At 43.2% G+C, this 27,676-nt stretch overlaps 1 protein-coding gene across 8 annotated transcripts in view; it reads left to right on the forward strand.

Moving 5' to 3' along the window:
- PPP2R2B (protein phosphatase 2 regulatory subunit Bbeta) overlaps positions 1 to 27,676 on the forward strand; it is a 459,837-nt gene that overhangs the window by 311,695 nt on the left and 120,466 nt on the right. For 7 of the 8 annotated variants that reach the window (XM_082726028.1, XM_082726030.1, XM_082726031.1 and 4 more), the window contains one exon: positions 26,287 to 26,384. In XM_082726028.1, coding sequence (XP_082582154.1) covers positions 26,287 to 26,384 — 98 coding nt within the window. Of the gene's footprint in view, positions 1 to 8,617; positions 8,645 to 26,286; positions 26,385 to 27,676 lie in introns of those variants that run through there. The other variant, XM_082726033.1, reaches the window with a different exon arrangement.

Below are 27,676 nucleotides of genomic sequence, written 5' to 3' on the forward strand. Positions count from 1 at the left end.
TCCCCATCACTGAGAAGCAGAATAAATGAATGATGATTTCAGCTGCCTCCTTCTCTCCCTGCGAAATGAATGAGTCAGCATCAGGGACCCTTTCAGGAGGCCTCAGTCATAAATATCCCTGCGATCCATCAGAAATCTCCACAAAAGGTTGTTTTTAAAGAGTAAATGAGGAAAAAGTCCTTGGACCTTATCTTAATCATCACATCAGTGGGATATATTTATGGTCCTAACTTCGGGGGGGGGGGAGAAAAGAAAGCTATAGCCAACGATATGGACAGATGAGTTGGAATCCATTGTGAGATGATAAACTTCTTCATGGAGGAACGAAAGACAAAAAAAATCTCAATGAACATACCCAGTCTGCCCCCACGTCTTTGTCCCTTAAGTCCCATTTCTTCCTCTGTCCTTCTAACCTTTATTAAAGACTCATCAGATGCCAGGCCTGGTGCTAGCTCCTTTATTTGCATTATCTCACTGAATCCTCCCCACTAAGCTATAAAACAGGCAAGATTTTCTTCACTGTTTACCGAGGAGGAAATTGGGACTAAGAGTGACTGACACTCCCAAGATCTTACAGTTAATATGTGGCAGAACTGTGCTTTGACCCCAGATCCATCTGACTTCAAAGCCCGAGCTCTTAATTACGTGGTTATCCTCTCTGGGAGGCCAGGGAAAATGAAGAGGGAGAGGAGAATATTCAGAAATGCGAGTTGACCTTCTCTCTGCTATCTAAGATGCTAATTATTTAGCAACAGATATAGTACGGTATAAAGTCTCTGGCAAAATAATTTTATTTTTCTGCCAAGTGCTATAAAAAGAGAGTCCCTAAACAGATACCATAAGACCCTGCAAAGTCCCAGCAGCAGACTGTGTTCCTGGGGAGGCACGGAACATCAAGGACCCAGCCATGCTGCGGGTTTTGCCGACGTTTACAGTGCCCGGTAATTGCGACGGTTACATATACCCGAAAGCGCCGTGTTTTCCCTTCATCCATTCTAGCGAACTTGGAGCACAGTCTGCCATCAGGGATGCCTTTCTGATATGTATGATATTTTATTTATGAGAAGATTAGCAAAATATGATTGTTGGATTCGCTAATAAAGAGGCAATTCGAAAAGGAGCCAGCTGGCATGCCACATGTAGCTCCGGCAGGAAGACATATCTAATCTGTGTTTTTCACTCCAAACTCACACCTTGGAGGCGCCTAGAGCTTTCTCCCTCCCGCTTTCCACTAAGTGCCTCAAAGACCTCATCAGTTTCTTCTGAAAATGCAGGGACTCTCCCTGCCTACTTTTCCTGATCAGACTCCCCACGACTCTTCAGGCTGTTCTTTCTATGATGAAAGTGAATCTTACACCCATGTTGGAGATGACTTGGTCCGGTTGGGAACGGGAGGAGAGCAGTGTTAACCAACAGGCTCTGGGGTCCAACAGACCCACAGGGATCGGTTAACTCTGATACACAGGGTGTGGGAAGAACATGATCTCTGAACCCCATTCTGTGCCTTGGTGAAAATAGACAAACACACTTCGTTTCTCACTGCCTAATGAGAAGTAATTCTTGTTACTAACCATGGAAGAAGAGTCTCAATTTAAAATGTTCCATGTATGGTATGTGAGTCATGCAGTAGGACAGATAACGCTGGAGGTCAAACTTTTTTTTCCTTCCTCATTTTGGTCTTCAAGAGATAACAGTCACTAAATCAATGTTTCTGTCTTCCATCTTTGTTTTCCTTTTGTTGGGAGTCATTGCATTTTTTTTTAAGTGAGTTATTTTGTAATAGTTAAAATTATAAATACTCGGCGCACCTGGGTAGCTCAGTGGGTTAAAGCCTCTGTCTTCGGCTCAGGTCATGATCCCAGGGTCCAGATCAAGCCCCGCATTGGGCTCTCTGCTCATCAGGGAGCCTCTTTCCCCCTCTCTCTCTGCCTCCCTCTCTGCCTACTTGTGATCTCTGTCAAATAAATAAATAAAATCCTAAAAAAATAAATAAATAAAAATAAAACGTAGTTATAAATACTCATTACAGAAAACTGAGCAATTTCTCTCAATGAAGCAAAAGCAAAATTTAAAGCTTTAGAATCTTGCACTCTGAACTCATACACTTCCTGTCCTTTTTCCTTTTAATGGGTATGTTTACCACAGTTGAGGGATCCGCACTCTTTACAATAGAAGGAAGTGTCTCTGAGCTAATATACTGAGAGCTTGTTCTAGCCACTCTTTTCTCTGGAGTGAAATTTAGTATATAGTTAGTGAATCTTGTATTTCCTCAAAGGTACTTTAGAAAATGAGTTCCAAAAGGACCCCTAACCCCCAGTCTTTTGCCGCTTACTCTTGAAACATCTCCTTGAACATAACCAGTATGTTAGAGTTAGAAGGACATGGAAGTCACTTCGTTCACCCATCTATTTAGCCACAAAATATGCTTTTCTTTTTGGAATCTGAATTTTATATAGCCGTCCAGGTGCCCTACAGATTGCCCAGGATTTATGAACATAATGGACTTGGGTAATTTACATAGCAAAGATAGACTAACTACCTTTCTACTAACTACTAACTTCATAGTTTTCTTAAGTGAGATTCCAAGAGTCTGAGTCTGATTCAGAACCCTGTAGTTGTTAAGACACTGACTAAAGGATCACACTGTCCAGATTTGAAGCTTGCCTCCACTATTAAGGGGCTTTAGGATGTTAGGCAAGTGACCTAGCTTTCCTCAGCCTCAGTTTCTTTCTATGTTAATTAAACTAATATTACTAACTTGTAGTTGTGTTGTGATGATCTAGTGAATTCATGTATATATGGTGCTTAAAAGAGTATCTAAAATACTGATGAGTAAATATTAGTTGTTGTCACTGCTCCCAGTAATCAAGAGTGTCTGTGTTTATACTTGGCCATACCCTCTTCCAAGGGATCCCCCAGAATATCTCTCTTGAACTCTGAACTTTCTGGAGGCAAAAATTCCTGTGCTCAGTTCTGTCCCCTTCTATACCTGGGACACTACCTGGTTTGGCAGAGGTGCTTCCTAGTTGGCTCAAATTGGCCAAAATCCCAGTTTTCTCCGGTTATTTGATGCCTAGGTATGACTTGACTCCAGACCATGTGGGGTGGGTGTGCAATGGTGGAGAAGGAAGTCTCATTGGGTGGTACTACTCTTCACCCACCACCAGCCCCCCAATACCAATTCTTCTCTTTAAATCCCAATTGTCTCAAAATTGAGGAGAGACCGTGAAACCAATAGCTGTTGGTGAGATTGATTTCTCATTTTATACAATTCCCTCTTCCTCTGTTGCAGCAGCCTGTTGATGATTCACAGGGGAGACCTCGGTGCCTCAGAGTTACCCATTTATAGTTTCCTTGTCCTCATCTGCATTCCCTCAAAGGGCTGTGTAGGCACAAGGGGGTGAGTGGGGAAGACACAGGCCCCGCCCTTTTAGGGTCTGGTGGGGAAGCGGTACAGTAGATGTTAAGTACTAGTGGGACTGGTTCTTGGGCAGGAAGTTCAGAGTGTCTTGGGAGAGTCCCCTAACCATTTTGAATGGTAAGGAAGTTCAGGTATTTAGCTTTGGTAGAAAGCAAGACTCTCCTTAATAAAGAATAGAGTAGCGAAGGTATGCATTCCCTTGTTCTATGTGCTTTTGTATTTTCTGTTCTGAGAAGAGGGTAGTACATTAAAAATCAGGTTATTTCCTGTAACTCGGTGTATTGTGGTCAACTTGTACCACCTTCAACATATGGAGGAATTAAGATAATTTCCTCTCAAGACAGGCTTTCTAACATTGAGATGCAAATATGCATATCCAAGCTTCCAGACACTTCCATCCGATTCCCTGAGACTTGTTATTTCTCCCTCTGAAATGTCTTTTTTTTTTTTTTCTTTCTTTCTGAGAGTGTAGTGGAAGAAAGATAGGGTTTCTTCATGCTGTGTTTTTCTTTCTATTTTCCTGATAAAAGTGTATCACTGCAGAGGAACTCAAATCTAATCTTCAGTATATTTAGCATGAAAGCAATAAAAAGCATTAATTCACTCCAGAAAGAGCGAAATACAGTTGAGTACTCAAAGGAAGAATCACCATGGAAACTGTTTTCTTGAGATTCTGTCCTCTCCAGGCTCCAGGCACGACTAAGTGAAGAAAGGAAGGCAAAGGGAAGAGAAGAAATACACTGCCCTTTCTGTTGTCACTAAAATGCTGTGGAGGAATTGCCATGAATTATTGATTGCATGAGTAGAAGTATATATGAATTAGAATTATTAAACTGTTGTCTTTTCGGTGAGTAAGAGCGCACAGAGAACATGTTCCTCACTGTTCTCCATTCCTTGCTGTCAGATCCATCTGAGCAATCAAAGAGCTATCCCAAGGTCAAAAGTTGGCAGAGAAGCACAAGGAATTACAATGATTAAAGAATTCTGGGAGCCAGAAGTAAAGTACAATGATTTTGCATACAACTCCCATATACACTTGCCTTTGTGTACCATGTTAGGATGATTATGGTTTCAGAATTTTTTCAAAGATATTAAATATGTAAAGATCAGAGACCCGCTCATGCCTTTGGGACCATGGTAATGGGATGTGATGGAATTTCCCAAAGGATTTCTTTTGGATTAAATTCATTCTGTGTTGATGTGCACTTGTATGCCTCTTGTAATATGCCCACTTTTCTTGCCTTCTCTATTTTAACCAGTCCATAGGTTTTCTTCCCTGAAACTATATATCTCTGTTTAATAACTCTGGTAAGAACTGCCATATGTTCAGTGCTTCCTATGAGTCAGTCACTGGGCTGAATCTTTTGCCTGACACTATTAAGAGCATGGACTTTTATTTGGGTAGGATTGTTCTTATTTGGCAAAATGACTAATCCAGTGAGTGTTCACTAATAAAATCATTATGTTCTTATGTAATTCTCACAACAACCCTGATGAGAAAGTCCCCATTATATAGATGAGGAAATAGAGTTTTTGTGACAGCAGCTGCATATACTCAATCACAGAGCCAGTAAGTTTCAAAACCTGGATCCAAAACCTGCTGAGGGTCTGAGCACATACATAGGCCCTCAATGTATTCAGAACAAGTAGATATTTAGAACCCTGAATACCACTGTACCAGGTATTATACTAAATACAAAAATTGGAAATAAGATAAAGTCTCTTCCTTCAAGTTGCATACCATCTTCAGGAAATGTTGTCATGTATGAATAACCAGACAAAGTAATCAAAGGTTCAGAGATGAGGGGGATTACTGAGATTCATGAGGAAGATTCATTCTGGTCTTTTCCAGAATGAGAGGCGCTGCCAAAAGGTCAAAAGAAAGGAAGAGAAATGAACAATTTGGATAAGGCAGCCTGATTTTAAGCATAGAGGTGGGAGTGAGTAACAAGAGTTTGGGGACCTGTGTGATTGCCAGGGCCTGTGTTTTAATGAGGAAGTTTGAACAAGGAAGTTGACAACTTGAACAAGGAAGTTTGAACAAGGAAGTTGACAACTCCTTGAACTCTGGAGCGAAGACGTCCGCATATTATCCTGTCAACGCAGTGAGCTTTCAAGGGCTCTGTTTATTTATACTAAAGCATTAATTACTTAGATTAGAGCATTGGTTACTCATGTTCAGCTCGAAGATTTTTACATTATACACCCACATCACCATGACCAAGGATCAAGGTATAGGACACTTTTGGGACTCCATGCCCCCTCTGACTGAACTCCTCCCCATCCCCAAGTTATTATCACTGTCTGACTTGTCTGTGAGTGTTCAAGGGAAGTAATAAAAAAGCAAATGGCATGGTAGAGGTTTAAAGACCGGATTAATGACTTTCTAGGATGTAGCATGGACCATGAAGGTGAGAGATGTTAAAGCCAAGAGGGTATTATAAGGTTCACAATCCCTCCTTCCCTCTGTTCATTCCATTCAGAGTGTGTTGGACACCTACTGTGTACCATACCCTTACTTCGGGAATACCACCATAACCAATACACTCCCTCAGTGAGAAGACCAACAAACTGAGACACGGTTACTTTCCCTCATAGCAAGTACTGAAATAGGAGGAAGCGCAGGCTGCACTTCAGATGGGCACCTAACCCAGAGTAGGGAAGTCAAAGAGGGCTTCCTGGAGGAATAGATGCCCAGACTGAGGCTTGAGGACAAAAGGAGGTGAGCCAGACCAGGGCGGGGATTGAGAGGGAAAATGGTCCAAGGGAAGAAGGAGCATGCACAAGTAAACAAAGAAGACAGGTGGCCATGTTGAGATAGAGGCTTGGGCAAGAGTAGAATGGTCGCATTCAAGGGGCTTTTCAAGTGAGAGAAGTAGCCAGACCTAGTAAATGTCACACCAAGTCTTCTCAACACCAGCGTGTCCTCCTGGTCACCTGATTGCACAACAGTCAGTATCTATAAGTGGGAACATTTCAGATGATTAGTGTGGCCTGCCTTGTCATTGTTACTTTTATTGTAAGTAGCCCACCAAGTTGTCCGTCATTTCTCTCTGAAGCTGAGCCAGAAAAACCAGTCAGGCAATGAGACTTCCAGCATTTTCACCTCCTTCTTTAAGATGAAGTGAGTTTCTTAGGTTTTTTACATTCCTTATCTCCTTTTTTCTGGAGTAGTCTAAGGCGTGCTGACTTGCAAGGCCACCCCTCTGCCCTGACTCGTCCGGCAGGCTTCCTTGCACAGCCTTGAGCAGGCTACCAGGCATGCACCTCTCTTTTCCTCTTGTCTAGGAACAAGTGACACAGCAGACAGAACGTGGCCTTTGTAGCCCTCCAGACCTGACTGAAGGCTTAGTCCTGTTACTGACTCTCCTTGTGACCGTGATAAGTTCATGTTTCCGAGCTTCAGCTTCCCTGTCTGGAAATAGTAATATCCGCTGTGTAGGATGTGAGTGAGGAAAATGTAGTGCAGCTAATCCCCTAGGGCAGTGTCTAACACATAGTAGATCTTCCAAAAATGTTATGCAGACCCAGTAATGCAAAGTGGATCAGAGTACAGGTAGACTGCCTATGCTCCAGGGATCTGCCAAAGCCTGCTGGGTTACTCTGGGCAAGTCACATAAGCTCCCCATGCCTCAGTACTCTTATCTGTAAAATGGGGATGATAATGACATCTACCTCATGGTTTTATTGTAAGGGTTAAATGAGCTAATGCATAGAAAGTGCTTCATATAGTGTCCAGTGTGTGTGCATGTGTGTGTCTGTCTCTCCCTGTTATATCCCCCGTTAGTAGTGTTGATGTTAGTGTTAGTAATTATTTTTGTATAGTACTTGGTCATATGTTTGCCTACCTTGTAGAGTGGTTGCCAAGAGCAGCTAATGAAGAGGTACGGTGGCTTAGTGCCAGACACAGTGGGTCCCCGATAATGTTTGTTGAATGAATGAGAACAAAATGCTTCGTTCTGAATGTTTTCTATAAATGTTTCATCTTAATGATCAGTGGGAGCCTCCTCATGGAAGGAAGAGCCAAAGCGGTTCACAGGGTGGCAGCCTGGGCTCAGGCCTGGTAGATTCTGATTATGTCAAACAAAATACATTCAGATCAGTCTGTTTGGCGCCATTGAAATTGTGCCAATGAGCAGCAAATTGTGATTTCATGTTGGGGGAGTGCCAGAATCCAGATTTACAAATCAAAGCAAACCTACCTGTTTCTAGTACCCTCTCTCTCTCTCTCCTCAATGGGTGTTGCTTATGTCTGAAAGAGCTTCTGGATGTTTCACAATATCAGGCCCCAGATGTTTGAAAGACTTTAGCAGACAAGGTAATCAATCCATTTGGTGGCCAGATGCTGTCTGAACATTTTCCTGCTACAGCACTGTGAGTTTCTAAATTCATTAGAAACATAAATTAATTAAATCTAATCAACAGTGGGTGATGCAGAAGATTAAACAGTGAAAAACAAATACATTTCCAACTGGGTCATAACAGATGCAGAGAAAAACACTCCACTTTGGAGGTGAAAGTCAAGTTAACCCTTTGTATAATATTCTCAGAAAAACCTTGGCCACACCTGAGACCCCAGGGGAGCCTCTGGTTCTTCCCACCTAAGTCTGCTCTAGTGGGTTCAGTGACTTCTCAAGAAATAAACTGTGAATTTCTCTGAATGAGAAGGGTCCTAGAGTGGTCTTACTTAGTTAGGCATTCATAGGGGAAAAATCTCCACCATGCTTTTATCATGAAGGGGATCTGGAAGTTCTGCAAGTCACATGCACTATGCATGTAGCAGTAGTTCCCAGGAGCATAGCATAGTCAGATAAATTTTTAAAATAGAGAGAAGCCTCCTTCTTCATTCCATGCTAGAGAAAGTTACCTGAGTTCAGCGTTCTTGTTTATCAGAGCTGAATCCCCAACACCAAGAAGAGTTTCTGGCATGTAGTAGGTGTTCAGTGAATGTCTGTTAAATGAATGGATTATGAATGAACTTGTTTCCTACAGATTTCTGACTTACTGATTTGCCCAGATGTGTCCCCAAGATGTGAGATAAAGTGTGAGCTAGTTCCCAAACGTATTTTGACATTTTTCACCCATGGATCAGAATCTTGAGGGACTGAGAACCCATAGGATATATTTTAGAAAATTTGGCTCTAAAGCATTATTGTATAGCACCCCTAACCTTTGTCCCATATCTTTTACCCTCAGTCTAAATGGAACTGGAGAAGACTCGGGGTGAGTAAAATTGTGAATTTATGGGGCCAACTTTTGGGAGGGAGGCTGTTCTTTAAGGATGTGCTCAGCTCCATGGAGAGGCCAGTCTTTAGCTGTGGAATTGACTCGTTCCACACTCTGTTTTGCCAGTGTAGACAAATGGCCTCAGGCTCAGTAGAGAAAGGGGTTGCTTCCTTATCTGTAGCCTCATGGAGGTATCCATTTCCAGAGAAAGCCCGCAAGCACCCGAGACCAGCAACGGCTAACTCAGATGCCTACAGGAGCCAAGTAACATCAAAAATGAAGGCAGAGCGGCAGAGAACAACCTTAGGAGGACAAAGGGGAGCTGACAGTTGGCCTCAAGGTTGGGGAATGGTAGGAAATGGTGGGAGATGAGGTCAGTTCAAGACCTCGCACCCTTCTAAAAGGAGGCAGCTGCTTCCCAGCCCACGCCAGGAGTGGCTGTGTGGGGATGCTAGTCCAGTGGGTCCAATCTATTGATTTCTAAAGAAACTGAGAATCTGCATTGTTCATACACAACTTCCTAATTTCTAAATGTAAGCATCTCATTCCACAAATGGGAGATCATCATGTGGACTAACATTGTGGTGTCGCAAGAAAAAAACCCCGCTGTCCAGATATGACTGTACACTGCCGTTGGTGTTCTCTGGACTCTTTGGCCCTGTGATGCCGAGTGTGGGGCCTTGCTCTGCTTCTCTGGGATCCAAGGTGGCGATCCATGTGGAGCAATAACACACGATCCTAGCTATCGATCTAGATGCCTACGGCATCCTAAGCCTCATGCTCAGCGCCGTACCTTCCGTAGTTAGTGTTTTTAACATGCTATCAGAATGGCACCCACATCATTTGATTTTACAGATAATGAAACTGAGATTCAGAGATTTCAGCTAACTTGTCCAAAGGCACGTCTGTCATAAATGGCAAAGCTGAATGGGGTCTCTCTGACATCAAAAGAGATGTTGGCCACCACTCATTATATTACTTTGGGTAAAGCATTATTCTAATTCTTATTTAGTGCTTGTGTGTGTCTATGCTGAGCGCTTTCCAGAAACTGACTCATTTCAGCCTCTGTATAATACCACCCCCATCGCACAGATTAAGTAAACGGTGGGGAAGAAAGGAAGTTAAGAATTCTGCCCAGCGATGCTGGCATTGAAAGCAGGGCGGGGAGACTGCTGTTGACTCACAGAATGGCTTCTCAAAACCACGCCCAGGATTAGGCACAGAGTAGGTGCTCAGCGAATAGTTTTCCCTTGACAGCAAGCCTCATTTTCAGCTGCGTGCACTGGGGATCCTGAGCCTAAGGCTGTGGCTGGTGCCTCTGGGTAGCCGGCTCTTTCCAACCCTTTATTCCGTGTGACTCCCCGTCACCCGTCACTCAAGCAGCCTTCACTCTGTCACTCTGCTAACTGCAGGCATACCAAGTGAAGAGGGACAGGTTCTGGAAGCTGGCTTAGTGGCTAATAAACTGTCTCATTCAGGAAGTCCTGCTCGGCAATCGGGCAGTCCAATTCAAACCGCGTGTGTGACTGAAATAGTTTACTGGGTCAGACTTCTTGGCGAAGAAAGATCTTCCCACCCGGTCTCTGGTGTTCTATCCTCTTTCTTCCTGAAGACTGAAGAGGGTGGAGACTGGCTTAGACAGGGAAGAATTTAAGAATCAGAAGGGTGTGGATACATTTTATGGTGCGTGAGTTTTCATGTGTGTGATTAGCTTAGGAGAATAAGGCAAATGGAGATCTTGAAGAGAATGAGGGAGGCTCATTCGGTTTTTAAATGTTCATGATTGTACAGGGCGGCTACACCCAATGTGACTGAAAACCAAATGTGTCTGTGGTGTGTGTATGCGTGCTTGCATGTGGACAAGAACAGTATGAGAGGGTAACTATTAACAAATATTCCAGAAAAACCATACTTTCACTGAACATCGATTATGTGTCAAAGATGGGGCTGCGGGCCAGGAATAGCAAGGTGAAAAAAATAACTTGTGATCCCTGCCTCAGTGAATTTTACAGGCTTATAGGGAAGACAGACATTAACAATAAACCCCCCAAACAAATCTATAACGAGGAATTCTTTTAGATGCTTTCAAGGGAAAGAAAAGAGTGGTATAGAGCTGTGTAGAGTGACTCTGATAAGGCTGTCAGGAAAAGGTCTCAGGAAGTGCTGGTTAAGCTGAAATTTAAAAAATTAATAGACACTAGCCAAGGAGAAGGGAGGAGGGAAAGTAATAGTTCAGGCAGACAGAGCAGCACGCTTGAAGACCCAGGAGTGGGAGGAAGCATGGCATTTATGAGATCTGGAAAGCAAATTGGTGGTGCTAAAATGTAGGGAGATGGGGGGTCAGGGAGTGGATTTAAGATGAGGTTTGAGTGGCTGAGAAAGGCCAGTTTCTACTGTTTCTACTGTTTCCTTAATGAGAAATTACCAAAAGGTTCAATTTCCTTAAAATGGCTTCTGGTACATTTTACTTTTGATTTAATTTCAGGTGAAGATTTGAGATTGTGGCCAGTTAAGTCTGTATCTTGTGTGTTTAACGGTTTTATTTCTTCCATGACTTGATAAAATAAATTTCATACTGTGGACTTTGCAGGAAATAATCAATGCATTCACAATCAAGGCTAAGAACCTCTTATGGTATGTGTTGGATAGAAAGGAATTTTGCTACTGCATTTAACAGTTACTGGCTCTCTCGTGCCCTAAGCTTTTCCATACTCCCCCAGGGCAATAACTTAGATGGTTGGAATCAGTATTTGAAATGTCCCCAAAAGTAGAGTACTTACAGACATGGAAATGTGTTCCTTATTTCCACTCCTCTACATCTGCTGTGCTTAGAGAAAGTGCTTCTGAAAATGGGCTTGGCACTCGATTTCTCAAGTACTGGGTTTATTTCAAAGATGTCCCAGGCCATGAACCTACAAGTCCTGACCCTTTTAAAACAACAATAATAAGCTGTAGACAGAAATGGAGCATGTGTGACTCTCTTTTTAGGGAAGAACTGGGATATGCATTGCATAGGCCAACATTCAGCTGTCCCCGTGAGAATATTAGAACTCCCAATGGGGACTGTTTATATCATCTGCACTCTGAGATCTTAAATACTGATAAAGATGCTATCTGTTAAGGAAATAAATGGGATTCTGTCTTCAAGGAACTTATCGTCTAGTTAAAGAAATATCACACACACACACACACACAGAATACCGAAGCATCTATTAACATTCGTACCATAACCCAACAGTCATGCCCAGTGAGAAAACGCTGAGTTAGTCAAGTTTTACATGGCATTTATTGGTAGAGTCAAAGATGGGTAAAATAGGAACTGTGCCCTTAGTGAAATAAATTTAATTAAGGAGAGAGAACGAGTACATTCTGTTATGTAGCTGCATAAGTGGGAATAGCTACAGAAGTACCTTTGGATGGTCCAGAGACTTGGGGGGAGCTGCGTGGGGGAAGGGATTATGTTCCAATCAGGGGGAGCCCATGGAAGGCGTCGCAGAATAGATGACATCTGAGTTGGCCTTAAAGGATTCGTGTGTTCATTTTTTCATTCAGCCACTAAACAGGTATTTTGTGCAAACCTCCTAAGTGCCAGTCCCTAAGCTGTGTCCCTAGACTAAAATAGGGAATAAGATCTTAGCCTCCAGGGTCACATGTGTCAGCAGGCACACGCAATGGAAAGAAGGTCTTGGGCAAAATGAAATTGCTTCACAGGCAGTTAGCACAGACAGCATTTGCATAGGGTCCTGGAGTTAAAGTTGTTAAATTGCTGGGTGGGTGACAAGGAGTACAGCCGATTGATGGAAAAGTTAAGGCTGAACCCAGAAGTTCCACTTTGCCAGGTTAAGAAATAAAGCCCGTAAGTATTGTGAGTGGAAGATGAAGACAGGATGGCGGGGGGGTGGGGGGGAGAATGACCCACAAAAGCAAGGAGAAAAAAGAAACAACAGAAGGCAGAGGGAACAGAAGCAGGACGTGAAAGGCAGGTGATGAATGCAGGCTCTGGGACCAGAGTTGGGTACCAATCCCAGCTCCCCTATTAGCCTTCTGGATGTGGGCAAGTTATTTCATGACTCTGAGCCATTTCCCCATCTGAAAAATGGAAGAAGAGACTGAAATCGTGGCGTCCGAGCGACGTTTCAATGACATCACATAAAACACACAACATGGATGCTGGCCAAAGAAGGTGTTCAATAAATGAGCCTGGAAATAGAGATTAAGGAAGAGAGTTCAGGTAAAGGGTCTATTACTATGCCTGGCACATAGTAGACCAGATCAGTAAGTCCTTGTTTTGAAGAAAAACTGTGAGAGAGTGGTATATTTCTGAGGCTGAAATATCTCAGGGCCAGGCGAATAGCTGGTTAATTTCAGAAGGTCTTTTGTATGACAGTTGTGATCCTCTCCCAGCAGCCACACCGTAATAAAGGAAGGTTCAGCCAGAAGAGTTTTCCATTGAAGACTGACTTCCTGGCAGGGAGATCTGCAAATCACTTGGAAAGTTCCTGGCACCGTGACCTGGGTCTGGCTATTTGCAAAGTGTCTATAAATCTTCCACAGGGCCAGAGAGAGTGTGGGTTTTTTCTTTTTGCTCTGACAGACTTGTTTCTTTCTGTGTGATATTAGGAATGATGGGGAAAATCACCCAAGAAAGGCCATGAAGAGGTCAGGCTACCCATGTGCGAGTGATCTTGAAGTTGACTTAGCATTTTAAAGTATACACAGTTGAGGGGCGCCTGGGTGGCTCAGTGGGTTAAGCCTCTGCCTTCAGCTCGGGTCATGGTCTTGGGGTCCTGGGATCAAGCCCTGCATTGGGCTCTCTGCTCAGCAAGGAACCTGTTTCCCCCTCTCTCTGCCTGCCTCTCTGCTTAGTTGTGATCTCTCTCTCTGTCAAATAAATAATTTTTTTTTAACTTTAAAAAAAAAGGTATATGCAGTTGAGCAACCTTCTATCCAATCTGCAGACAGGAGGTAATGGACCTGGAGCTGTATTGCAACAGAAGAAATAGAGTCCTTTCTGCTCCTGGCCTCGGAAGATGAAGGAAGGAGGGAGGGATGGAACACAGAAAAAGAGAAAGGGGAGGAAGGAAAGAGGAAAAAGAGGGATAGAGAAGAGGAGAACAAGCAGGAAGGGAAGAAGAAACAAAAAGAAAACCAAGACATTATTCTTTGATTCAGGGTGATCACATGGACATCTGATAGGTTGGTCTGTGGGAGAAACTCTTGCAATATTAAATGCTTTGAGGGTCCTGTTAAACCTTCTATGAAGATAGGGTTTTCATAGCATTTTTCTTCCTAACCATCTTTTGCTGTGGGTGGGAATTGAACCAGGGATGATTCGATTTCATCTCTCAGTGGTGGAGCAGTCCTGGGTACGTACTAGTTTATTCAAGCATGCATGCCTGCATTCATTCAGAAGTTCAGCCTTCTCTCTTCTTCACCATTCATTTTTTCCTAGCTGCTGAAACTTTCTCATTAGCATATACACATGCTGCTGCTTCTATGATTAAAAAAAAAAAAAAAAATAGACGTCCCTTACCATCTTCTGCCTCGTTCCTTTGCTAGGCTTCTCAGCAAAACTCCCTGAGGGGTAGTGTCCTACTGTAACCCTCTCTCATTCTCCTCCTCCCATTCACTCTGAAACACACTCCAAGGTTCCACCAAACTCACCCCCACTGATCCATAGAAACCCCACTTGGCAAGGTCAAAAGCGACTTCCAAGGTTCAAATCCAAAGGTCACTTAAAGGCTTTGCCTTGCAGATCAGCAGTGTTGGGCATGATGGATCTCTCTCTCCTCTGAAATTCACTGGCATCCACGACTCTCAGCTTTTTTTGATCACTGTCCTCTCTTACCAGCTGCTCCTTCTTCACTTTTCCTGATTCCTCCTCTTTTCCCAACCTCTTAGATATGGGAGTACCCCAAAGTTCAGCCCTTGACTTTCCTCCTAATTCATACACTCACTCCCCGAGATCTCATACAATCCCATGGCTTTAACTATCATCCGAAATGTTAATGAACTCCCAAGATTTTATCCCCAACTCAGACCCCCTCCTGAACTCTAAACTGTATTTCCAATGAATCTACTCCGTGTCTTTATTTATAAACCCCTCCTACTTCACATGCCTAAAATGGAGTATCTGGTCTTCCCCTCAAATTGTTGCTTCACCCACAAACTTCCCGTCTCAGCGAAGGCAACTGTGTCATGCTAGCTGCCAAGGGCAGAAACCTTGGAATCATCCTGAATCCTGTCTTTCATACCCACAACCAGTCCCTCTGCAAATGCTGTGAAGTCTACTGGGTCAGTACGCATCCAGAATCTTACTGCTGCTCTCCACCCTCACTGCTGGCCCTCGGTCCCAGCCACCCCCACCTCTCCCCAGGATTACGGCCATACCCTTCCAGAGGCTCCTTCAGCCCTCTGCTTTCTGCCCCCGGTGATACTTGTCGCACATCAGACCATCTCACTCCTCTGCTCAATCCTCTCCGGCAGCCTTCTGTTTCATTTTTTTCTCACTTTTTAAAAAAAATGTGATCAAGGGGACATAACCCAAAATTTACCATCTACCCATTGCTGTGCCCATTTCACTTTTAGTAAAAGCCAGAGTGCTTGCTGTGGTCCTCAGAGCTTTCCGGTGCCTGAGTCTCTCGTTTGTCTGATCTCATTTTTTCCTCGTTTGCACGGCTCTGGCTAGGCAGGTTTGTAGACACATGTAGGTTTCTCTCTGAGGATCTTCTCCCTGTCTGTTCCCTGTGGGCAGGAAGCACTCTTCCTTCAGACACCCACATAGTGATCTCTCTCTTCCCTTTCAAGTCCGCTCAGGGAGGCTTCTCACAATCACTGTATTTCAAATCTCAGCTTCCCACCTACCTCCCAAACTCCTAATGTCCCTTACTCAGCTTTTTGTTTCCCAAAGTACATGACATACAGTGCAATTTATTATAACATTGACTGTTGGTGTTTTTTTTTTTCCACAAGTAGAATGTAAGTGCCAGAAGGACAAATATTGTCTCTATTTTATTAACTGATGTATACTCAATACCTAGAATAGTGTTCAACACATGTAAGATGTGGTCCCCGATTATTTTTTGAGTGACTAAGTGGAATTATGAATAAATCTATCGACACTTGGTATTTCTTGATTTTTCTACATCTTATATTATTTGTTGATACCTAAATTGCCACATGAACATGAAATCAAATATAATAAATTTTATAAATATCCAGTTTTCAGTGGATATAAAACAGCAGTAAGAATATACCATAGTGCTCTTGCCTGAAGAATATTTATTAAGTTTTATGTCATGCTGGTGATGGACATCAACACTAGCTTAATTATGCTACCTTTTACTGTTTAGCTATTATGTGTTAAGTATTATATTCAATGTTTTAAAATAAACATATCCAAGAGACAGTAATTTTTTAGGGGGGGAGGGGCAGAGGGAGAAAGCGAGAATCTTAAGCGAGCCTGCACAGAGCCCATTGTGGGGCTCAGTCTCACAAGCCTGAGATCACGACCTGGACTGAAATCAAGAGAGACACTTAACCAACTGAGCCACAGGTGCCTCGAGAGTAATATTTTTTGTTTAAAAGATTTTATTTTTAAGTAATTTCTATGCCAAATATGGGGCTCAGACTTACAAGCCCAAGATCAAGGGTCACATACGATACGGACTGAGCCAGCGAGGCACGTTGAGAGTAATACTTTTTTATAATCTTCAAAACACCACAACACCTAGCCAGGGAGAGAGAGAGAGAGAGAGAGAGAGAGAGAGATTGAGATTGAAGAATGGAGGGAGTGGGATGGGAAGAGAGAAAGGATACGAGAGAAAGAAAAATACTGATTCATAGAACTGTAAATGGCACATTTGGTTCCAATACTTTCTATTTTCTTTGCTTAGACCATTGAAAAATCATCATTGTATAATACCTTGTAAACTGGTAGCAGCATCTTTATTGTGTTTGACATAGAAACTTCACGTTTTAGGAGGAAAAATCCAAATCTTGTCCTGCTGCATTCTTCTTTCATTCTTTAGGCCTATCTAGAATTTAGCGCATGGACATATTGTATTTATTGTTCAATTTTTCCTTCAGAGAAAAAGATTTTATTTTTTTTAGAATGTGCATGCACACGAGTGGGGATAGGGGCAGAGGGAGAAGTAGACTCCCGATGGAGCAGGGAGCCCAAGGTGGGGCTCGATCCCAGGACCCTTGTATGGTGACCTGAGCTGAAGGCAGCCCGCTAACCAACTGAGCCACCCTACGCGCCCCTAGGAGATTTCTTGAATGCAGGCATATGGATGACATGTGAGTTACCGTAAGTTTCAGTAGCGACTTCCTTTTGCCTTCTAGGTCAAACAATAGGGTTCTTACTCCCTGGCTCTAAGACTTCCATTATAGGGTGTTTGATGAACAAACTCTTTTCCATTTTTCAACTTTTTAAAAAATATTTTTATTTTTTTAAGGATTTTATTTATTTATTTGACAGAGATGACAAGTAGGCAGAAAGACAGGCAGAGAGAGGGGGAAGCAGGCTCCCCGCTGAGCAGAGAGCGCGATGTGGAGCTCGATCCCAGGACCCTGAGATCATGACCTGAGTCGAAGACAGCAGCTTTAACCCATTAGGCCACCCAGGCGCCCCTCAACTTTTTTTTTTTTTTTTTTACCATATCCCTGTTTACACTGCTTCCAGTCCTCTAGGCTGAAAGCTTCTTGAAGGCAAAGACCATATGTGTTCTGTTTATAGCATATACCTGTCAGCCAGCCCAATGATCTACACATAGTAGGTGTTGACTAAATAGATTCCATGCATTTCAGACCTATTTGCTCCAAATCCACTTTGGGTGTGTCATTGCTACCTCCATGCCCTCTCCCAATACCCTCTCTTACCAACCTATTTGATGTTTTCTCTTCCTGTGATTCATAGGAACATGACAACATGACAAAGGCTTTTTAGGATGAAACCTGTTCTTTACTGATCAGTCTCTGTGGTTCTAAAGTCATAAAATACTCACCCCAAACTAAGAACATCCCATTGTCTCACACCCCGGATAATAGGCTTCTTACATTCTTCCAACATAAATGTTTTGTTTGTTGACACTTTGTTTAGGGTTATTCTCTATATGGTGGCCCATTTGGTGTTGATTCTTTGTAGCTCTCATTCAGTGATAGATTAAAGAAAAAAAATGGAGAAGCATCCATCACATCTTAAGAGTTCCTTATGTTCCTTATGGAGTTCACAATTCAGTAAGTTCCTTATGGAGTTCACAATTCAGAGACTAAGAAAGACATTTAAAATGGTCCTATTACTGTTTTAAGTCCTAATGGTAAGTGGTGAGGTTGTTATGAAGGAGAAGAATGGGGAGCAGTGGAGCATCCAAGTAAAGGAGGCTGTCTGGGTTTGGGGAGAAGTCCTGCAAGGCTTCCCAAAATAAATAAAATTGGAGCCAACACACAAACATGTGGACATTTCATTCCCACAAGGCAGGTGCAGTATCTTTCTGACTTGAGAGCCTCTGGCACAGCAAAATTGTTGACCAAAGACATGCCAAACAGACTCCTCGTCATGTGTGTTTGGGTGGCACATTGCCTGCCCCAGATCATCCTGTAGAGACCCACAGATGTGATTAACTTTCTTATTTTGGACCCAGAGTCCCACAGATTTTGGGGTCCGTGCTAGATGACCCATGTTGTGAGATAATAGAGCTGAATGACTGACAGAGTTTGCATTGCCCAAGCAGTTAATTACTCCTATGCTTTCTGAGAGAGTGGGGAACAGATGGTAGATACCTTGACAGCAGATTCCACTATAAACCATGCAGGCTTGTAGGCAAGTCTGGACAGCTACCAATTTCCCACTGGATTTTTCTGTCTTTGGAGGACTTAGAATTTTTAAAACTACTTTGCCTTTGGGCAGGTCTTGTCCCAATGATAGGAACTTTCTTCTTAGCTTCTGTGTGGTAGGAACCTATTTTGAATGAAAGGCAGCCTCTATCAACCCACATGTTTTGGGTCGTCCCACACCTAGTTAGTGCTGGGGATTTGGTCAGTGTGGGGAAGCTTTGTGCATTTTAATAGAAACAGCATGGCATTCATTACTCACTGGCTTCCCACCATCTGGATTTTCACAGCTCAACAAGCATGGTGGGCTTTCCAGACTTAACCGGGAGAACTTAGCTCCTACAGAGAGCATGATTCGGTCCCTTTGAAGTCATAATTTTATGATGGACCCCATGATCAATTGAAGGCGGGGGGAATGCTTCTATCTCAATAGGCTTCTTTCGTAACTGAATGGCCAAACTAGTAATGTACCATTTGCACACAGGGAAAGGGGGGGAGAAACAAACCACCTCGATGCTGGGAACTAAGCAAGTATGAACGAACACTGGTCACGTAATAAACTGACATGAAAATGTGTGTGTGAGAGTTGGTGCACAGAGGCTGCAGGACCAAGAATCTTTTTTTTTTTTTCCCTCCCAATTCAGCTTACATTAATAGTCTGGCCCTGTGCAAAGTGCTATGAGGAAAACAAAGATGGAAAGACATGTCTGTTAGTATGCATTTAGATGCAAATAACAGAAAATCATTCTGGCAGTGGCTTTTACCGCTTGGTATGTATTATTTAACAAGCTCAGACATAGGCTCTTCCTGAGGTAGGTTTTGCCGTTCAGTGATGTCCCCAAGGACATTGTCCCTTTCTTCTGTCATATTCAACCTCCTGCCCTGTCATCTCATGGTCGCATGATGGCTGCCACAGCTTCACATATCACAGCCACATAAAATCATGTGAGAAAGCAGTAGTATGGGGGCTCCTGGATGGCTCAGTTGGTTGAGCATCTGACTCTTGTTTTGTCTCAGGTCATGATTTCAGGGTTGTGAAACCGAGCCCCATGTTGGGCTCCACGCTCAGTGGGGAGTCTGCTGGAGATTCTCTCCCTCTCTCTGCCCCTCCCCCCTGCTTATGCTCTCTCTCTCTCTCTCAAATAAATAAATCTTTAAAAAAAAAAAAAAAAAACAGCTGTACACAAGGAGTATATCCGTATAGCCGGAAGACCACACCTCACTTGCTTCCTCGCTTTTATTCAGGGAGAAAAACTTCTTCCCAGAATCTCTGCCTCCTTGCCCCCCAGAAGACTTGCCTGTGTGCCTCACAGACCATCTTTCATTCCCATTGCCACCCCTAGACACAAGGGAGTCTGCGAAGCAAGAATCTGGATTTTTCAGCCTCTGCAGTGGGCAACAGGCAAGGGAGAAAGACCGGGTAGGAGTAGCTAACCGAGAATATCTGTCCTAACACCCTGCTTGCTTGGTCTTCCCAGGCAGGCTGACATTGAACCCATGCCCATTGCATAGGAAGCACTGTGCTTGCCATTGCATAGGAAGCAGCACTTGTGAAAAGATTTTGGGTTGGGGACTATTGGACCCTTCTACCTGCTTTCTTTGATGTAGGAGGAATACCAGCGCCAGACGGAAGTTAAAACCAATACACACAGAATTCATTACATTCAAATGAAAGGAAAAGAATTCAGGATCTAAACAGTAGGCACTGGTCCGGTGACAAGGGTCTCAAGTCTGGATCAGTCAGTGAGTGTGTGTGATACACAGAAGGTCAGAACTGCAAGCACGTGGCCTGTGTACTGGCTCCTTCCGTACCCACACCAGACATTCACCAACTGATTGCCACCATATCCCACCAAGCCCAGCTATGATACCAGAATCTTTCTCCCTGGGCAGCTCTTGCCAATAAATAAAACTGGTGAGCAAAATGAGATCCACTTGTTTTCACTGTTCAGTGCTTGGTATTTATTACTGCTGTCACTAGAACTGAGCTACAGGAATGTGAGAAATACACCAACTTAAGAAGCTAATGCTACTCCCAAACGAAGGACTGAACACAGTTCTGTTTCAGTACAGAGCAAACGTTGACTCCACAGGCAGAAAACCTCATGCATAAGCCAAGTTTGTGGTGCGGGCTAACAAAGGCATGGTGGTGAGTTTTGTTTCCTGCCACTCTGAGGACACAATTTTCAACAGTGATAATATCTAAACAGTAAGATTAAAACATGAAATCTTTGACTCTCACTAGTGAGGAAGGAGCTTTTGGTTCCCAACCGAACCCTATCCATAGAGACCAACAGTATGAAGCCTCTGTCCTTACATAATGGTTTTTAACATTTGGAAACTTCTCTATCATGGTTGGGCATCATGGATACACCTCTACATGCATTGGTCCAAACTCCAAGAGCTGTATGGCACAAAGAGTGAATTTTACTCTCTGGGAAATTAGAAAGAATTTTTTTTTAAGTCTACAGAAGCACTGAGATAAATGCTAAAATGTTGTGTTCAGTTTGAAAACCAATGAAAATTTTTCACAGATTAAAAATTATTCAAGGTGGATAGTCCAGATAAAAAAAGTTTACAAAATCCTGGAAAACTAGAAAAAAAGATTATAATAAGTTAAATCATTCACATCTTACACTAAAACATCATTCTGGACTCTGGCTGACAGACTTCGGTCTGGGATTGCGTGTGTGTGTGTGTGTGTGTGTGTGTGTGTACTTATAGGAGTTAATTATTATTTTCCAGAGAGTCAGATTGTAAGAGAAATTTCATTTTATATTTTAAGCATCATCTTGGTATTAAAGGGAGTTTTAATAAGCATATATTGCTTTACCAGTTAAAAAAGATATATTTTAAAATGAGTATACTTTTTAAAAATGGCAGTCATTGCATATCTACTGTTTTATTGCCTGATTTTTTTTTTAAATTTTAGAGTGTATTAAAATTTTCCAAGAACTAGGCCATTTTGACCCAATCCCAGTAGCCATACTTGGGCATATCCTGTATGGCCATAACCAGACCTCCTTTTATCCCCCTATTTTGATGGAAACTATACTCCAACACACCATTTCATCAAAACTTAACAGAGAAAATCCTATCTGAGAAAAACGGATGCTGACTTTGGGCTGTGAACCAGAGCCCAAGAAGGAGGCCACAGTTTTAAGCAGATGGAAGGAGTAATTTTAATACCTGCTGGGAGCCTGAGACTCCCCTGTTTGTCTAATGAGCCACAGAGTCACTGCCAATCTAACTACAAGCCCCTAGGCAGTGACCACAAGGGTATACATGCTGCCCCCTGTCCCTCGCTGTGCAACTCAGGACCCAGTCCCAATTAATCAGAACCCTTCGCCCTGCACGTGACCTCCCAAATCCCTCTCAACACAAACTTTCCAGCCACCGCCGTGTTTCACCATTGTCATCCACTGTGACACTGGTTTCCCTCCTCTTCGATACAGAAGCAGACAGATCTGCCTAGAGCCCAACTTACCACCCAGAAGACAGCCCAAGTACTGAGTGGACAGAACTGGCTAGCTGACCTCAGTAGAGTAAATGACTTTATAGGATTACCTCCCAAATGTTTCTTAGATGAGAGATAAAACATTTAATGGGCTCTGAAGGCTAAATTGCATTACCTTCTCATCTGCATCTGTATGATTGATGCGAAGAGGCCAGTGCTCCTGACCTGGTCAGTAAGACCTTGTCCCACCGAGGCTTTGGCTTTAGGTCCTCTCCAGGCTTAAACTGAGCCAGAATTTTATCGAAATTGTCACCCTGCTCTTTGGATGGTACTTCACCTAATCGTTGTGCTCAGCCCAGGCGTTGCTTGGACTCCAGTCCCTCATGGAGCAGTGAGAGACTAGGGCATGTGCTGCTGGAGGTTCCCTCCATTTCTTCAGCCTCATCATAGGCATCTAAGGGCCAAGTCAGTTTCATTATTCAGGTAAATGGAGACTTGATTATGAATTTACTAGTCTGGAACCTTTGTAAGATGCAAAGATTGATTTAGAAAGAAAAACTCAGGCTTAGCGGTGCCTACTGAACTAGAAATGGGGTTACTGGGCTACCATCTTGTGGAAATGAAATCAGCACACAGAAATGTGGAACAGGGCAAACATGCTACCTCCCAGGGTTTCCTTTTAAAAAATCATGTTAACTACATTTGACCTCCATAACTGCTTTTGGCCTCTGGTTTTTGTTTGTAGTCAAAAACATGCGCTACATCTACATCTCTACGGAAAAGACGGGAAAATGCCCCAGTTTACAGCTTCTTATATAACAGTGTGATTTCGCTTGACATTTGATAAAATGAGTTGTCATGTACACATGTCATTTAAAGGTGAATGTCCTATTGAACTTGATGAATTGATTACTTTTGATCGTGATCTCAGATGAAGGTGTTGTGGTAGGGCCCACTCGTTGATGGTTACCGCCGCGTCTTCTCTATACTCAACAAGAGCTATTTTATCTGGAGCGTCCTGGCTTTTCTGACTTCAGCTGCTCTTCCCAGAGCCTGTTGCAGACAAGAGTATTTGTATCAGAAGTTTGAGTGTCTTGAAATTGGAATGGGGGTGATTCATGAGGTTGGCATCAATTATTAAACAGTCCTAGATGAAGATCTGCAGAGATGGATGGGGTGTTAAGGCATTCTGGTTGCACCTACGGGCTTAGCAATGATAAATGAGTCTGGAAACATGAAAGTTCCAAACAGGTATTAACTGGAGCCGCAGTGGCCTGTGCTTTGAAGGGAGGTAGACAATAGCTGGTGTAAACAACCTAACATACACACCACCTGAGTGACAGGATTATAATAAAGCTAAGGTCTTGGCAAGAGGACTAAAGAATTTGAGAATCCTGCCATGCCAATCAGCCTTTCTTTCACAAGTTTGTTTTTTTTTTTTTTTTTAAGGATTTTATTTATTTGACTGAGAAAGACACAGCAAGAGAGAGAACCCACAAGCAGGGGGAGTGGGAGAGGGAAAGCAGGGAGCCTGATGCAGGGCTCAAGCCCAGCTCCCTGAGATCATGACCTGAGCCGAAGGCAGATGCTTAACGACTGAGCCACCCAGGCGCCCCTCTCTCACAAGTTCTTGAGGGAGGCATAGCACTAATAATTACAACAATTGGAAAATAAATGGGACATTTTTAGGAGCAGGGTCATGCCTGGATCACTCATAATGCAGAGTTCTAATAACATGAGGTGGGATCATGTGGCTCAGCTGTGAGCTTGAGCCCTACCTTGTTTTGACCTGTGTACCCCCAAAAAGGAGAGTGATGACATTTTCACAGAGAGTCAGGACAAAAGGACAAATGTGTATGTCATCTCTGCGGGAGTGGAATTTTGTTTCCCTTGGGGTAACATTTTCTTGGAAACTGAGAAAAAGGCTGACCTTGGGAAAGGTACTTAACTCTTCCTTCTGATACCCAACTTCACTAAAAGGGAAGGCCCATCTTTCGGTTCCCAGTGCACCTTCTAGAACTCTGGAGCCTGTGTCAACAGTGCTGTTAACAGGAAGGGAGTAGACTGAAGTTGAGCCAGATGTTGGCCCCAAAGACCTCAGTGTGACTCTGGTAATGAATATACGCAGCCTCCCCACCCTTCTTTCCTTCAGAGAAGTGTTTATGTCTTCAGCAGTTTGAGAGCTTTGCCTCATGCAGAGGTACCTGACAGAAGCCTAAAGTGAGAAGAAATAGCCACGTCCACGTCAGCTTCTGCACAAATCAGGAAGCTTCGTGAATAGCCCCGTTGCTCACCACTCACCGAAAAGCCAGAAGCAGGAACTAGTGTTAGAACTGTATCCTAGCGCTCAAGTGCTTTCCCAGGACATTCTGAGACAGCGGCAAACTCTGAACAGCCTCTTCTCTCCTCTTTACCTGAAAGTGCTTTGCTAACATACATACACTCCAACAAAGGAAAGTGGTCTAGTAATTCACTTGTGGTGCCGGCTTTCCAGCCTTACTGGGCTTGCGTACTCCGCAATGGGCACTTGTTACCAAAATGGGCTTCTGAACTTGGATCAGGAGCAGAGTAACCACACAGTTTAGATTGTGTTTCCTTGAAGTTGCATTCATTCAGAGGAGGCTCCCTGAGTGGACAGACTAGAGTTCTAGTTGAGATCATCAGTAAGGAATGGGGTGGCCTTTTCTGAAGAAAGACTTGGTAGACCAGAAGTCATAGACTCGTGACTCACAAAACATATTCAGCCCACAGTCGAGATTATTTTTTTTTTAATGTCATGGCTTTGAAAAAAAAGTTGACAATATGTAAAATTGAAATGATTGAGTATAAATATTATTTTTAAAAATTTTTTTAAATGGAAAAACCCAACAACACATGAAATATTTCATTTCCACAATTGGTGTAAGCTGAGTAGCCTAGCCACTTACCCTTAAGAGGGGCCACAGGCTTTCTACCTCACTTGAGGTTGCTTCACACCCTGACACCCCATGGTTCTATGGGGCTTTGAATTTGCTGCCCCTGGGGTCAGACATCTAAGAGGCCAAAACAGGAAATCATGAATTGTTCTTTTAAATGTGCCCTGCTTGAAAGTGGCTGTGGCCTGTGCCTGCTCGTTTTACTTCTGCACAAAGAATGACCATTGGAAGCATTTTCACATATGGAACAGGGTAATTCCATGCAAAGTGGAGAATTTTACACAACTTACCTGAATAAACCAGTCATACCAAAAAAAAAAAAATCCTGAAATGATATTGAAGTGAGATTTGAGATTTGAATTATTCAGGAGTAATCGCCTTCTTTTTCCACCTCACTGTTTCCCCTTTGCTTTCCTCACATGGACATAATCTTGAGAATGTTCTTCTGTCAAAGGCCATCGTCATAATTCCCCTGCCTCTTTTTTTTTTTTTTTTTTAACTCATTTGTACTCTTGGTAGCAATTGTTGGAGCCCTGCAGGAGAATAATTGCAGAGGAATTAACCTCTGACATTTTTTCTAAAAATAGCCCTAATAAATCCAATCATAGGTAATTTACCTGTCCGTGTTCCTCCAGGGTAACCAGGGTTGAAGAAAGACCTGGCAGGCTGGCATTCCTTCAGCAATTATCTGTGATCTGGGTTCTGGCGCCTGTGTATTTTCTTCGTTCTGAAATACAGAGTACAAATTGCCCTCTCCCCTCTGACCTCGTGACCCTGTTTCTCAGCACCTTGCTCCTGGGGTTGGAATAAGGCTGTGCTCTTCCAGAAGGGTGTGTTGGGCTCGCCAGGGAAGAGGGAGCGTGGGTCAAGCTGCATTTGTGGGGACCCTCCTGAATTCCTGCCTCCTAGTGTCCCAGTGAAATCTTCCTGCTCCGTCCCTACATTTTCCACGTCTGAGCTTCCAGGCCCCCCAAGCCGTGTGCATCACAGTCCTCAGCCCGAGTCTGAATAGCCATGCCTGAAACCTCTTTGGGGAAGTGTCTCTGTGTAGAAGGAAGGAGAATGCAAAACTCCTGGGTGGGTAAAAGATCCGTAAGGGGTAGAAAGTCTCAAAAAAAAAAAAAAAAAAAAATTGCCATTTCCTGGAGCCGTTAAAGAAATGCGTTATCTCTTGCCCCTAACAAAAGGGTCTGCGTGTGTTTTTCCCTTTTGTTCTCTCCAGATGTTCCACCCTGCAGTGTGGGCATCTCGGAAACTGACTTTCTCAAATGCCACTTCTCGTGGCGCTTAAAATACAGAGCATCAAATCCTTGTAAATTCCACTGCAGAGACAAAGCCTAGAGCCCTTCAGTGCACAGAAAAGTATATCTATTATCTATCGTTTCAAAGTAAGTGTGCAGTTACTTTAATTGCCTTTGTCTTCTCCTTTTCAGCTGACATTATCTCTACGGTAGAATTCAACCACACGGGAGAATTACTAGCGACAGGGGACAAGGGGGGTCGGGTTGTAATATTTCAACGAGAGCAGGAGGTAAGTGGCAGTGAATGCAAAATGCCCATTTTCTTCTCTTTTTAAAGGAGGTCTCCTACTGTTCCTTAATCCTCATGTGTCGCCCTTAACCTTGCTGCTTTGCTAGCAAACTAAAAACTGCCAAAAAGTCATTAACATCAACAGTTCCACATTCAGGCTCCTAAAAGCACCTAATAATAGAGCCTTTTCTGGGCATGGCCTAATCTGGCCCAACCTGGGTGTTGCACATTCAAAATGACCTCACTTTCCATCTGACCTGTGAAATTCCATGGCTGTTTGTTGAGCGGAGAACTCCTCTTTGAGTGGGATTTCTCTTCCAGCCATTGAAATAAGGTCCTGATTTCAGGTGATCCTGCAGAATATGTAGGAGGGAGAAAAACAAAAAAAAACAAACAAACAAACAAAAAAAAAAACAGCTCTTTGCAAACAGATGTGAAAAGGACACCTGGGGTCTGTAGAGAATATAGTGTTAGCTCATCCTACCAAAGGGAGTGAGATCCTACCAGGTGTCATCTCGACGATGCACGTGGCCAGTGCTTTACTGCAGGTGTCACAAAGGTCCCTGGAGCTCCATGCTGTGTGCATGCTGACCAGGAGTTTGAACTTCCAGTGAATTGAATCTCAAAAAGCCTACTTCCTACTGAGACATGGTTTCCACTAGGAATTGTTTCTCTTTTTCATATAAATTGAGTTTTTTTGGTGTCTGCTTCTGTTTTTGTCAGAAGGGAATTTCGGCCCAATCTGATTTCCTTGGCCTCCCCTGGCATGGTCCCGGAGCTTCCAGCAGGGAAGTGTGTGTTCTAGGACCTCTCCCATCTGTTACCGCCTGCCTCTCAGATTCACCAGGCCCAGGGCAGGGGGAGGCCCATTGCAGGAGGAAGTTTTCACAAGAGACTTCCCGAGCAGTTGAAAGCCTGATTTGTGCCTCAAAGCCATTTATGTTCCCCCTCCCCTTAAAAAAAAAAAAAAAAAGGAAAGCCTCATTTAGAGGTGATATATTTGGTAATTGCACATTATTTGCAATTAATTTCTATAAGGGCATCATGATCCCTCGGGGTTCTGTATAAATTCAAGTGTTCAGCATTAAATCAGGCACCAGGCCTATTCCATTGGCCCTGGAAACACGAAAATGTGGTTGGCAAGTAGGAACTAATAGCTCTTCGTGACCTGGAATTTTTCCTGCTTTTCCAGAGCTGCCGAGTGCTAATTGGTCTGGCACATACTACACACACTTGACAATCTGATTTGGATGGTAGCAAATCAGCATTCTTATAAATTTATTGTTAAGGTGG

Source organism: Mustela nivalis, assembly GCF_964662115.1.
Source record: "Mustela nivalis genome assembly, chromosome: 3".
Classification (NCBI taxonomy): Eukaryota; Metazoa; Chordata; class Mammalia; order Carnivora; family Mustelidae; genus Mustela; species Mustela nivalis.